Genomic DNA, 14,529 nt, shown 5'->3' on the forward strand with positions numbered 1-14,529 from the left:
CAAGTTTATTACGAAAATGGATCTCCTGTTTTGGCGTTTGTTGATTATAATGAAGAATTTGGTTAGCACGCGCCGCTTTCATCTTTGTTTTTTTCTGTCAAACATAAGATTTTTTAAAGTATTTTTATGCACCCGCGTCTTCTGAATTTTTGTTTGCCCAACTTTATTACCGATTTCCTTTGTAATCATCATAACATGTCGATGGTCTTTCTCTTTTTTATATAAATATTTTTGTTTTAAATGCAGGTTTAGTGGCCACATGTAATACATGCTAAGTGAGTCATGCAAACGTGTGGCGCCGGTAAACTTTAATACAATCGCGAATCGAGGTCCTTTTCACGGTTGGCTGTGCGTGTTATTTGCCGCCACCTTTATTCCAATATGTTGAAGTTATGAATGACAAGCAACGTTGCCCAGACCCATTTGTAGTAATGGGGCCAGTCTGTACACCCTACTATGCTCATGTTAGATACTAGGTTTGCCTGCACTGGATTCTTGGATAGGTAGTACCGCGATCGATTCTGGAACGCAAGCCATAACCGCCCCTACAGCGAGCTAGGAAGTTCGGTCGTTTGGTTTCAGGAAGAAATAAATTTCGGTTACGTTCGAAATTAGAAATGCTTTCTGCAGCTGGCGTAAGCCGTCGCCGGAGCTATTCTTGCTTGTTTCTCTGAACTTAATTGATCAATGGAAATAGCTTTGTTAGCTCTCGCGTTTCGCACTTAGGTATGCATGCTTTTGTATTGTGTTAATGATGTTTTAACGTTTCCTTTTCCTCGTGCCATTTGATATGTTTCTGAAATTTTCACGAGGGCAAGTTGTACAAGTCTACGTTCTTCTCCTTAGACAGAAAGAGCCCCCCTTATCCGAACGGAGAGTAGTTTGTAAAAATTTACGTTCATCAGAAAATTTTATATTTTTACGATGAATAAAAAATTTTGAGTTTGAGAGTTTGAGTTCTGAAAGGTCTGAAGCGAAATATTGCTTCTGTGAAAAGCAATCATATTCATAAGCAGCATATAAATATGATAATGACCACAACCTATCCTCTGCAATCCACAACATTATTATTAGTGAGTTATTCTGTTATGATTATGATGTAGGTACTAGAATTCAGTTATTATTACAATCTTAGTAAACAAATTATCTTAACTGAATTATTTCATAAATCTTCATTCCTCATCTTTACCATGATTTTAAAGGCAGAAATATGTACCTAATCTATTTTCTGTTCTAAGGTTTCCACAACTTACCTACATCTAAATTCCTATCCTCCACCCTGTTTGTTCCAGGTTACCTACTTATTTTTTTGTTGTAAGCTTTCTATAACTTATATATACAATTCCTAACCTCCTTACTCCTTGTTCCAGGTCTTAGCGGTACGGCAGCGGACCTGCAGCACCGGCGGGAGGTGTTCGGCTCCAACCTGATCCCCCCCAAGCCCCCCAAGACCTTCCTCACCCTCGTGTGGGAGGCGCTGCAGGACGTGACCCTCATCATCCTCGAAGTGGCCGCCGTCGTGTCGCTCGGTCTAAGTTTCTACAAGCCGCCCGATGACCCCACTGATCTCGGTGAGTTATGCGCGCCTGGTACTTTTGGGTACGAGTATGTGGTTTTACGGAGTGTAATGGGTGGTTTCGGAAGTGTGTCTTGGTGAGTTATGCGTGCCTGGTACTTTTGTTTTTGGGGGTGGTTAAAAATGTGCTGTGTGTGTGAAATGAAGGTTTGATTTTTTGGGATGCAAATGTAACTAATGAGAGTAATAAGTAAAATAAATAGTGATTAATGAATTCCACAATCAGAATTATGGAATACTGAATTCGATTAATTAATACAGTAAATACCTTTTGTGGAAGGAAATTTTACTAATGAGAGTAATGAGTGGATAGTTTGTTAATTTGTGAGTGTATTCCACTAGTAAATATATCCACACAGCAAAATAAATGTTTGCGGAGAATCATCCGTCCCATGCACGGTGTGACAATTTGAATAACAACTTCGTAAATATAAATTAACAAAGTGTATTTTCTTTTTCATTGACAATGTGGATTCTTTAGATGACCCTGGTAAGATATTTCAATGTGAAACGAATGATATGGGATTGTTCGTCGTTATGTACTTAGTCAATGTACTCAAGCTGATTGGCTGAATTGATTGGGTTATCCCACTAACAGACGTATTCCAAATTTGTAGTTGTTCGTAACTGAATGGCAACTAAATCAATATCTGTGCTACCGGTGTGTTTAGCATAGAGTGTGTCAATGTCCTTCCACTTCTGTGAACACTGTCTCTTTTATGTGCCACGGGAAAAAAACTGAAAACATCAACGCTAAGTTATGGACGGTGTCCCGAGATCAAAACTTTGTGATACTTTTTGACTTAAAATTTTAACGCTTTGTTAATTTTCCGGGACCTCTACAGGGATTTAGAAGACGCCAAATGTTTCTAATTTGGTTTTCGGGCTCCATAATTTAGCGTTGCCGTGGCGGCATGACTCCTTCTAGCGTTTCCTATTGGTTTAGTTGCGCCAGTGTTCTTGAGTACAGAACTCAGAGTAGACCCCCGTAGCTCCTATTGTCACTTTTATCTAGGAATGTCCCCGTCCCGCTTGCTCTAGTTCCATTCTGTGTAAACTACTCTGTGTTGTTTGGAAAATGTCAGTGTCGTCTATCTCCCTCTACACCGTTTGTTAGACTGCCACCGTCAATGTACCGTTAGACATAACGCGGTTCGAATAAACGTTCGTAGTTTGTTTTGTTATTGCTATTCAATCATATACATGTGTCAACTTTACCATCAATTTTCGGTTAATCTACAAATAAACGGTATCGATTGCACAAGTGTGGTTTGGTAGTTAATATAGCTATTTCGGTTGAGTGTAAAATAAACGGTGGCGAATTAAACGCGAGCGGGTGGGTAGCTGGAAACGTCATCCGTACCGGTATGCAGTCATGCATGTACCGGTATTGATATTTTCGCAAATAGAATGCTCGTTTCCATTGATGAATGATTTTATACGGGCAGCTGGGCCGCCTCGGGTCACTGGGCAATGGGCGTCCGATGACGTATTACAATGTGCTGTATCGCGTACTGTAACCCTATTATCGGCAGTTAGCTATAACAAGCGGGTATCGTGAGCCCTTCAGCTTTATGACGGATAAATACCCGTTTATCTTTACAACTCGGTAGGACGTAAAGTTTCCTACGATAGCAGTTTTAGATTTACAGCTTACGATTTTTATAAACGCCGAAATTATATTCTTCAACGTGTCTTTACAAACAATCTTGCAGTAAGCCAGTTTGTAACTATAACATACCTACGGATAAAATTAAAACGCAACGTAAAGTTTGTAAATTAATCTCGAACACAGCAGAATAAGCAGTTTTGCAGCTGATCGCTCCAACATCGCTATTGGACGGCGACAATGCGAAGTAACGATGCGTGCGCTTCCGCGATACGATACGGCGCGTGCTATTAAACTTTATGACGTCAATACGTGCGAACTAATACGCTGTTTGTCGCGATACGGCAACCCTGAATAGGTGCATTTCTGGCACGTGCCCGCTTCGAATGGTGTAGATTCGGAACCAATAGAAATTGAATTCTTAGTTGCCTTGCAACGAAAATAAATACAATAATCGATATTTTAATGACGTAAGCTACTACTGTCCGTGTAGAAATGAGCTATATTTCGTGTAGTTGCAAGCCAATAATCAGAATTTTATATAAAAAAGTATATTTAGTATTTTCGGGCGAGGTAATATCAGTAAGAATTGATAGGGACCTGTATGAATCTTTAGCTTTTAATTTATTCCCTTGCAGTTTATTCATACCGTATGCATACAACATTTAAAACCGATTTCAGTAACACCATTAGTAGAACCCTCGCACATCCTTACCCCTCTTCTATCTCTCTTCCTCGACGAACTTTCTCGCACGGCAGACAAGGACGGCGTGTAATCTGGTGCCGTCTGATGTTTCAGCTCACTTAGACGAGGAGGAGGGTCACTACCAGTGGATCGAGGGTCTGGCCATCCTGATCTCGGTCATCGTGGTCGTCATCGTCACGGCCTTCAACGACTACACGAAAGAACGGCAATTCCGGTGAGTCATTTCTTCATCATCGGAGAATTAATAACTAGTACTGGACATAGGCACCTCCATAGAAGCGGCAGCCACATAATACAGAAAGTCTAGTACAGGTTTGATTGACAAACTATCAAACCTGTGTGGCGAGAACTATCATGAATTTTTTTGACAGATTATGTACCTACAGAAGAAAACATATACTTACTTTTTTCGTTAACGTCATTTGCAAAACATGTTGTAGACGTACGGACTTGTCCGTTCCTTTTTTGACTACTTCATCGAACCTTTGAACTAACCAGGGGGGTTACCACGACCGACCATTACCAATAAAAAATCCTCAAGCAGCGTTGCCGGCTTCTCAAATCAGACTTTACTTGTTTGGATCTGACAGATGTTTGACAGAAGAGCGGCGCTGCTTATGGATTGTTAATTGCTAATGTGTCGGTGGTGGTACGGTACCATTCACCTTTTCTGATTTTACTATCAAACCAATCACCCTAACCCCCCCTTTCCCCCGTTCCAGAGGGCTCCAATCGCGGATAGAGGGCGAGCACAAGTTCGCCGTGATCCGCGGCAACGAGGTCTCCCAGATCCCGATCAGCGAGATCGTGGTCGGCGACGTGTGCCAGATTAAGTACGGGGACCTGCTGCCGGCTGACGGGATCCTGCTGCAGAGCAATGACCTCAAGGTGAGGCTTGAAAAACGTTTATTCATTAAATAATGCAAATAAAAACATACATTATACCCCAAATAGCATTACTGTTTCTCGGGGAGATAGACTCAAATATACTTTATACATAACTATGTAGCTATTCTACCAAAGCCTACATCTAAATCGAAGTTCAAAATAAATAAACTGTGCTAATACAGTATAAATTTGATTCGTGCAAGTACAGTTTATTAGCATCATGAAATAGGCTTTGTAGTAATAATAACGGTTCACAACTGTCCTAAGAAATGAATTTTAAGCAACTTTTTTAAGTCTTCAGTGCCTTATCTTGACCGGTAGCTGAGATATTTTGTCTCACAATATGTATTTCCCAAAGTTGACAACGGAATTTTACATTAAACTGTGGTAAAAATAACTGTAGGAAGCTACAAATCTTTATTTAAACAAAACTTACACAAAACACTAAAGACATGATAAAAATATGATCCGTCTATCAAATCAAATATTTAGATAGAATCTTTTCGCATTTTTTTGATAAGAATCAGGAAGGTTTTAACTTTATCTTACTAGGTTTATTTACTTTGCCTAGTAACTTTATTTTTGCTCAGATAGCAATATTTTTTCAGCTTCGAAATATTATCTTATATGTGTTTGTATGTCTACATATGACTATATAATGACTGAATTGATTAGTAATGATTAAAGCGACACTATTCATATATTTTGCATTTATTATGTAACGTATTGAATTACTGCTGAATTACTAAAAAAAATACTACCCAATGCTGCAAATAAGTAACATCCATTTGCATTTGATACATACACACAAGCTATACTAAAGTAGTCGATAAATTTTAATATCATAATTTAGGCATTGGGAATGGATAGTGTCGCACATTTAGGTATCTCATTATTTCCCTGTGTACAGACCTAATGCCCAACCACTCCTTGAAAATCCAACCCATATTCTGTTCGTATCGAATTGTGCCATCGCTGCATCGAGTGAACATAATCTATATAATTATAAACGCGCTATATTTCTTTATCTATCCATATCTGATGGCGGCAGTGGTATCGCGAGCCGTGTGCGTCACACACGAAAATTTATACACCTAGCACTAGGAACAAGGATGTGTGATCGGTATTACATAATTATTTTATGGTAGTAACCTATTAAGAACCGCAGGATATTATAACTGTAAGTACCAGGAACGCTTTGGCTGCACCGATTTTGATTGAACATGACTAAAGATTCTCGGTCAGTCTAATATAGCTTTCAAAGAAGAAAAAACGCATTAGAGTAGCTAGTTCTATTCAGTTTGAAGCTTCTTGGGCATAGTCAAACACAGAAAGAAAGTTTAAATACATAGGTTTTATTTTATATCTACCTACTTATATTTTACATTCGAGATACCGTACCCATGTATATATACTTATACCTACGTAGAAATTTGTCTTTCAACGACCGTTAAAAAGTTTGTTCACACTGAAAATTAACATACATTATCCGACATTTAAATTCTAAATAAAAGTAGATAGCGCCAAAAAACAACAAACCATGCAGTTTCATTTCCTTCTCTACGGATGACTAATGTTTAGTGATTACTACGAGCCAGGGGGGTCACTCTAAATCGACGAACGAACGAACGAGAACTGTCACTCAATCAGAGGCGCGAGCATAGGATTCGATACTATTTTCGAATCTACACGAAGGGTCACTTTTACCTAACGCTAAACGTATTTAAATCAAATTGTAAATACATTTTGTACTAACTGACAGACGTATGTCAGGCTACTAAATACGTTTAACGTTTGGTGAAATTCCACCTAACATATGGAAAAAACAAATGTCACTTTTGGAACTAACTTTGCCTTACATTTTGACAGTGACAGTTGACGATACGCAACGTTAACGGAGGATCGAAACTTGTGCTCACGACTCTGCACGTTTGATACAACCAGATAGAGTCGTGGTTAGCTCTACAGATTTGCTTTCGCGAAGTTTCGGAGCGTTACTCTAACTACGGCTCTATCTAGTTGTATAAAGCGTGCCGACTACGTGTTAATTTTAGTTCGTTCGTTCGTCGATTTCGAGAGTGACCCCCCCAGTTTGTATCTTTATTTTAACTGAAGTTTACTGCCAAAGCAAATATCGTTTAATTGCACAGCACAGGAAGTCGTTCTTGGTGGTACGAGATGTATGACTAACCCGCGTTTCATTTAGAATGTTGGCCTGATGATTATGTTCGAGGAAAATTATTGACTCAAGTCTGTATACATTTATTACTTTTTATCCGTCATGCAAAAAGTGTTAAGAGTTAGTAGTCTGTGAACATCCAACTGATAAACCAATTTTGTAGAAATGTAAATGAATGTTTGTCTGTGTCCAATATTAATCATCATTTCAAAGCCAAAACTCATAAAATAGTGAATGTAAAGAATAAAAAAAGCATGTAGGTACCTAAACGTTATCGATAAATATTTGTAACTCATGTTTTCTTAATAACCTAGCGTTATACATAGATACTATATGGCACGACGTCATAAACAATTAAGTAAAGAGATAATTAAGATATACATAATTAACCTTGTCATGCGAAACGATACTTACTTACCGATACAGCTAAAAGAACGTATAATGACAAGGTTCCAAGTAGCCAGGTGTTAATACGGCTAATAGAACCATTTACGTCAAACTCAAGATAGGTACGGACCGGCTCTTATTATGTTAAGATAACAACAAAACAATTTGTTGGAATTTGAGCACTATGCGGCATTTTTATCGCTTACCCCAGTTTTAGGTATGATAGATAAATCTAAGTGCGCAAGCAAGATAGTAGTATAATATTTTTAGATTGAATGATTGATTTCGCAATGTATGACGTAAGATTTATATTTAGGTATACCTAAACACTAAAAATTATATACTATTTGCCCTACCTGTGAAGGTTTGCGCGAATTAACTTTTATCCCTTATAGCAGTTACTACACTTTAACCCACTTAGGTAAGGATTAATAGAAAAAAAAGTGCAGCCATTTTCAGTCTGACAAGAGTATATTTCACTCAATTATGCTGGGAGGGGTCCTTTCCTTCATTCCATGTAGCCAATACTCAGACACACGATTTTAAAGTCGCCTGCTATTGGCATGTCTAGCAATGTCTCATAGCAAAACAGTCGACATTTTGCAATGGACTTCCACACACCCCCCGAAAGGCGTGCTACTGAGAATTGGCTTATGTTATAGTTATGTACTAAAGTATGTTTCCAGAATTTATGGATTATGTTCTATGATAATAACACGTGTATATTGTTACAGGTGGACGAATCCTCGCTCACTGGCGAGTCGGACCATGTCAAGAAGGGGGAATCTTTTGATCCCATGGTGCTATCTGGTACTCACGTTATGGAAGGTTTGTACCCAGGAAAATAATACTGATTTTAAGTACTACAATGACTCTGAAGGCTAATAAGGTACAATAAACTCTTCATCATTTTATTCATCCATAGGTAAAGGTTCTAACCAGCAGCATTCAATAAATATCAAAATAATAAGTTGTTGAGTATGATAACGTTTCAAATATTTTATGGTTTTTCAAGTCATGAGGACATGACAAACTGTTAAAAGCTATTTGGTATTCTTCTGATATAAAAAAAAACATAACACGTTTTTATCTTACCTCACTTGTTTTAAAAAATATTGTATATGGTATATTAAAAATATTAACTGATGTAGTCTCACTCTCAACTATTATGATATTTTAACCGTGGATTACCTTGAAAATGTGCCATTAATTGCTTTGTCAAGATTTTGTATATTTCACTGCTTACCTACTTATATATTCTTCAATGACCAAGTGACATAACCCATCGGCGGTTCTCAGGCTCAGGAAAGATGTTGGTGACGGCGGTGGGGGTGAACTCCCAGGCCGGTATCATCTTCACTCTGCTCGGAGCCGCCGTCGAGAACCAAGACAAGGAGATCAAACAGATGAAGAAAGGTCAGTGTCACCGGAATACGCCCGCTCGCTAGCGCCAGTCCGCCATAATCTGGACGGATTTTGAACTTTTTCGTCAACTGAAGTGGTCTTTATTCGAACGGGTGTTGAATTAGTTCGGTCGTCGTCGCATAGATGGCGTGACTGGCTACAGTGGGTGGTTTAGTGAAGGTTAAAAGTAGAAAATAGATGAAGTTAAATCCCTTAGGGGTATCATGATTACAGATGTTCCAGAGATGATTACTATGAAATTATTTGTATTAAATATTTAGCTGTTCCGTGATTTAATTTCATAGAAATTGTCTCTGGATTGCATCAAGGATGTCCTTTAATCAGTTAGATATTCAACTCTAAAGTCGTTGACATAAAGTTTTGTTTTCATTGAAAAGGACATCCTGCATTTATAGTGGACCCCTTGCAATATTAGTTTGTCCCTTTGAATGTTGTCTTACTACCTTGCTCATGTATACCTTAACCATTATTATATTAAAAGCCATATGCCAAAGCTTATGGAAGCTAAAGCCGCTTAGAAATATACAGCTTAGCAACAGCAGCAGCTTATAGTTTAAGCTTGCAGAGCTAGTTATAATGAATGAAATAAAGCTCCGACAACTTTCAATGCAATGAAACCCAAATAGATGGCGTACACAAAAGTATGGGAAGAAAATAAAATGTGTCATTGATAAAACAAATGTACCGGCATTAACAAAAGAGACTAAACGCCACCTGCGCAGACCTATAAAACTGTAGTCTCTAGAGGTGGTTACCTATCTCTTTCGTTAACTATACACAAAGGATCAAAATGAGCATAGTAGTAAGGCTTCCCCGATGCTTCTAGGCATTCTAGAGCCGCCCCAGACCCTGCGGACACCTGTCACCGCACCCTCCTCAACCCGTGTTTTGTTTAACCTTGGTCGAATTTGGTACACTTATGAGTTTCACACATTCGGTGTAGAAGAAAGAAATAATCATTGTACTTACATTTATCTATTATCTAAAAGAAGACAAATATTATTATGTAAATTAAAACGAAAATGTGTGGTTTGCAATGGAATTTAAGTCATGTTGTATGAATAAAAATATGCATTAAGCATTAATTTTCAATTATGTAACTACAGACTTTCACAAAGATTCCATCAACCTTGAATCTATTTCCGTTAATAACAAATGGACTTTTAAGATCACTAGAGACCCAGTAATAATTGGAAAATGTAAGAGTTACCGAATTCGATCAAATCAAGAGATTATTTTCTTTATTGATAATATTTTATGGTACAAAATTGTTTGACTTAGTTGTATTGGTGAAATATGTATTCTATGTCGTATGTATTGATGTTGACTAATAGCCTGTCCTAAATGGAGCATGTTATATTTGTATTTAATCTGTATTATTTATCAATAAAAGAAATAATCTCGTCCGAAGCAATAAACTCCTTAAAACAATACCCTTAAAGCATACATTTGTAAATGCAATTTAGTTTGCTTAGCTCGAACACTTGCGGACAGATAATTAAAGTCACTTTTAGAAATTTACAAGAATTTTTATTTCCACCATAAATTTACAATTTTAATACAAAAAAATATACCATACGGTCTCAAAGATTGAAGCAATCTATATCAGACAATCTATGGATGGAAACAATACTTTTATTTTGTTTTGTTTTTATGCCCGCATCTGTTCGACCAAGCGTAACCTCCCCATAGTTTTAGCGCAACCAAACATTCTAGTGTGACCCATTCAATGACATCCAACTTTTTTTTTCTCCACCCCGGCCTGCTGCACGCCCCACCTCCATGTCGTCGATTGAAAAAAAAAACAATTAAAAAAAACCATACACATGACCCTGCATCGTGTAACTGTCGTTCAACGCATGATGTATAAAATCCGATTTAAACTTGGTTGTCATAAATGTGTATGCTTGTATGATAATCAATGACACCTACGTAAATTGGACGGATAATATGGATTGAACCGAGTAGAAGCTAAAAAGCAACAGAAGAAGGGAACCCAACGCAAGAGCCTTACGGGTAAGTTGTCCTTGGCTACGCCCCGCTTGAAAACACACCTTATACTCAAGGCCAGAAGAGTTATTTTGCTGCTAGTTATTAAGATTCAGTTTCCAACACTGATGCTAATATTCATACTAATAAAATGTATGACTTTAAAAAAAAAGTTTTAGAAATGTAAAATTTATTAATAATTAATTGTTTTAAAACGTATGAATATTAGTCAAAACTGAATGTTAATGATATATTTCTGCTCTATATATTTGTTCAAAGCATTAAACGTCTATTATTGTAGTGACTAATATTCTGGCCTTAAGTGTACGCTGACGCAAATTACAAAGTGCCGTCAAAACCACGAATACTCCAAAACACTCTCATACATCATTCGCATTCAAACAATAATTTAGACTTAGCTTAACACTAGAATTATTAACAACGAGTAGATAAAATAGTGTAGATGACACATCAAGAAAAAAATGTTTTATACAAACTACACATCAAATTATTGTATTATTTTAAAATACAAATCACGTACCTATCAGAATTTTGTCCAATACTCGTCATTTGGGCTAAATTCCCCGACTAAACAAAAACATACACGGTACGTATAATTCAAACCACAAACACCCATTAAAATTTGTAGCCGTTTACCATTAAGGCAAAATTACAACATAATATTATAAGTAATAGCTTCTTGAACCAACCACCCACTTACAATCATATCTGCCTTAGGGATCTTGAGCACCCGACCAAATTAAAGTTACCAACTCTAGCCAACATACTCCCGAACTTGGGCAGTTAACCATATTAGTGTGATTAGGACTTCGAAACTTTGCAATTCGGTCGGGTTTCAGTACGAAGTTGACTTTGTGAATTGCCATCTGGTTTTGCACTATAACGTATGGCTTAGCTACTTCGGAGTTTGTGTGCCAAAAAACTTTATTTACGCTACTATCTCAAATGAATACCAGTCTTATACTAATTAAATTCAAGACTTTGTTTTAGAACTATGTAGGTATTCATGGGTTTTTAATAGCACTATGTAGGTACGTTTGTTACATTGACAGGATTTTGAGCTTTGCAAAACATATAACAACACAGTTTTACTATAAAACTATAAATACTTGTACAATACTACCACCATCCACTACCACAATCCACTGCGACAAATTAACACTATCATATCTTTGAAAGTGTCTAACTTCTAACTATCCAATCCCTCTTATTGATTACAAAAACCTTAAACAAACTTTTAAATTCTTTCCTTTTTTTAATCTCTTCCTAAACTTTCACTTCTAAACCAACCTATCTTCAACACCCCATATCTCACCCCCCCATCTCATCAACAGAGGAAGACACGCTCCCAGCGTCAGGAAACAGCCACGGAGCGAACCACGCGCGGCCCGACGACAACCACGTGGCGGCCCCTAGCGACAAGCCCGCCCCCGAGTCCAGCCACAAGAAGGAGAAGTCTGTGCTGCAAGCTAAGCTGACTAAACTCGCTATTCAGGTGAGAAAATGGGGCTAAATGGGATTTTCGGCAAAAAATATCTACTTCGAGGGACAAAATGGGTCTAAATTAGTAAATTGCTTGATGGTATCTTCAGAAACAGTATTTAAAGGAAGGAAAAAGCTCGCTATCAGAAAATTTGTGAAAAACAGGCTTTGATGGCATCAAAAAATGGTGTGCTACCATAGCTTGCTATTCAAGCGAGAAAATTGAAATAATTATTCTAAATTGGTATTGATGCCTTGCTAGAGATGATTGAACATATAGGCTCTGTATCATCCACTATATTGCATGTATCGGATATTCTTTCTCATAAATCCATTTGAGGGACATTTCCAAGGATCACCGTATCCTCCCAAAAACCTCCTAAGTTATCCCAGTTCTTACATCACACGAACCAACAAACCTCTAACTAACCTACCTCTCTTCCAACAGATCGGTTACGCCGGCTCTACAATAGCCGTGATGACGGTCATCATCCTGATCATCCAGTTTTGCGTGCAAACCTTCGTCATCGAAGACAAGCCGTGGCGCGCGCAATATGTCAACAATCTGGTGAAGCATCTCATCATCGGTGTGACGGTGTTGGTGGTCGCCGTGCCTGAGGGTCTACCGTTGGCTGTTACGCTGTCTTTGGCTTACTCTGTTAAGGTGAGAAAGAGTTAGATAGTGTGGGTAGGAGTTTATGGATACAATTTACAGATTGACCGGCTATGTAATAGTCCATGAGCTTTCTTCGACTATAAGCTTTATAGGAATGCAAAAATTTAATTTAAAGTTGTAGAGACTTTAAAGTTCTCTTGTGATTGGCTAACTCATCCGCCATTTTGTTTTTAAAATTAGTTGATCGGCCAGTTTAATGTCATCATAGTTTCTAAACCCTTCCCTAACTTGCCATCCTAATAAACAACCAACTAAAACGCTCCAAACTCTTGCAGAAAATGATGAAAGACAACAACTTGGTGCGACACTTGGACGCTTGCGAGACCATGGGCAACGCCACCGCCATCTGTTCGGACAAGACCGGAACTTTAACAACAAACAGGATGACAGTGGTGCAGTCGTACATCTGCGAGAAGCTGTGCAAGGTCACTCCGAACTTCCGGGATATCCCGCCAGAGGTCGGTGAGGCGCTGGTCGAAGCTATCTCGGTGAACAGCGCCTTTACTTCTAGGATTATGGTGAGTTATCCGTAATTTTTGTTTCTATGTAATTTTGTTGGATTCTTGAATAGTAATTCACGGTGTAATTATGTGTTTTGATGATAAAATAAAGGTATTACAGGTCACTAGAATTGTAATTGAATTATTCCAATAAATTCATACAGACTTTGTTCGCTAGATGGCGTTAGAGCCTTGCTATCCATTCTATGTCTGTATGAGCATGGTCACTTGACAAAAAACTACTCGTATGTTTTCTTAGTATTTCCGATTACAATCTCAATTTGTGTCTACCCATATTTCTCCTTACCCAATTCTGTTCTTACCCTACACACCGTCAGTCCATAAATCACTTTCAGACTTTTTTTAAATTTCCTATATTTTTTCCAGCCTTCCCAAGACCCGACAGTAACCATGCAAGTCGGCAACAAGACCGAATGCGCTCTCCTCGGATTCGTGCTAGCCCTAGGCCAAAGCTACGAGGCGGTTCGGGAGAGGAACACCGAAGAGTCGTTCACTCGAGTGTACACGTTCAACTCGGTGCGCAAGAGCATGAGCACGGTGGTGCCGCACAAGGGCGGGTACCGGCTGTACTGCAAGGGCGCCTCCGAGATCGTGCTCAAGAAGTGAGTATTGTGACGACTATAGCATCGATGTAGAATCATTAGGTAACTTAAAATGGCGGCTATGACAATGTCATCGATGTAGAATCATTAAGTAACTTAAAATGGCGGCTATGACAATGTCATCGATGTAGAATCATTAAGTAACTTAAAATGGCGGCTATGACAATGTCATCGATGTAGAATCATTAAGTAACTTAAAATGGCGGCTATGACTATGTCATCGATGTAGAATCATTAAGTAACTTAAAATGGCGGCCATGACAATATCATCGACGTAGAATTATTAAGTAACTTATAATGGCGGCCATGACTATGTCATCGATGTAGAATTATTAAGTATAATTAAAATGGCGTCTGAATAGCAAACCAGCGGTGCTATAAATGCGCGTTATGTCATTCGGTAGCTAACTTGTCTAAAATACCGTAACACTGTTAAAGTGCGCAGATAATGAAATTATATGAAAATGG

General features: G+C 38.2%; 1 protein-coding gene across 13 annotated transcripts in view; it reads left to right on the forward strand.

Moving 5' to 3' along the window:
- LOC105381280 (plasma membrane calcium-transporting ATPase 3) overlaps positions 1–14,529 on the forward strand; it is a 122,713-nt gene that overhangs the window by 83,225 nt on the left and 24,959 nt on the right. For 5 of the 13 annotated variants that reach the window (XM_048630782.1, XM_048630781.1, XM_048630783.1 and 2 more), the window contains exons 4-14: positions 1,371–1,571; positions 2,058–2,066; positions 3,985–4,105; positions 4,614–4,779; positions 8,080–8,173; positions 8,645–8,761; positions 10,739–10,786; positions 12,115–12,275; positions 12,711–12,926; positions 13,214–13,456; positions 13,826–13,947. In XM_048630782.1, coding sequence (XP_048486739.1) covers positions 1,371–1,571; positions 2,058–2,066; positions 3,985–4,105; positions 4,614–4,779; positions 8,080–8,173; positions 8,645–8,761; positions 10,739–10,786; positions 12,115–12,275; positions 12,711–12,926; positions 13,214–13,456; positions 13,826–13,947 — 1,498 coding nt within the window. Of the gene's footprint in view, positions 1–1,370; positions 1,572–2,057; positions 2,067–3,984; positions 4,106–4,613; positions 4,780–8,079; positions 8,174–8,644; positions 8,762–10,738; positions 10,787–12,114; positions 12,276–12,710; positions 12,927–13,213; positions 13,457–13,825; positions 14,062–14,529 lie in introns of all 13 variants that reach the window. The other 8 variants (XM_048630786.1, XM_048630789.1, XM_048630787.1 and 5 more) reach the window with 3 other exon arrangements.

This window comes from Plutella xylostella, chromosome 27 (assembly GCF_932276165.1).
Source record: "Plutella xylostella chromosome 27, ilPluXylo3.1, whole genome shotgun sequence".
Taxonomy (NCBI): Eukaryota; Metazoa; Arthropoda; class Insecta; order Lepidoptera; family Plutellidae; genus Plutella; species Plutella xylostella.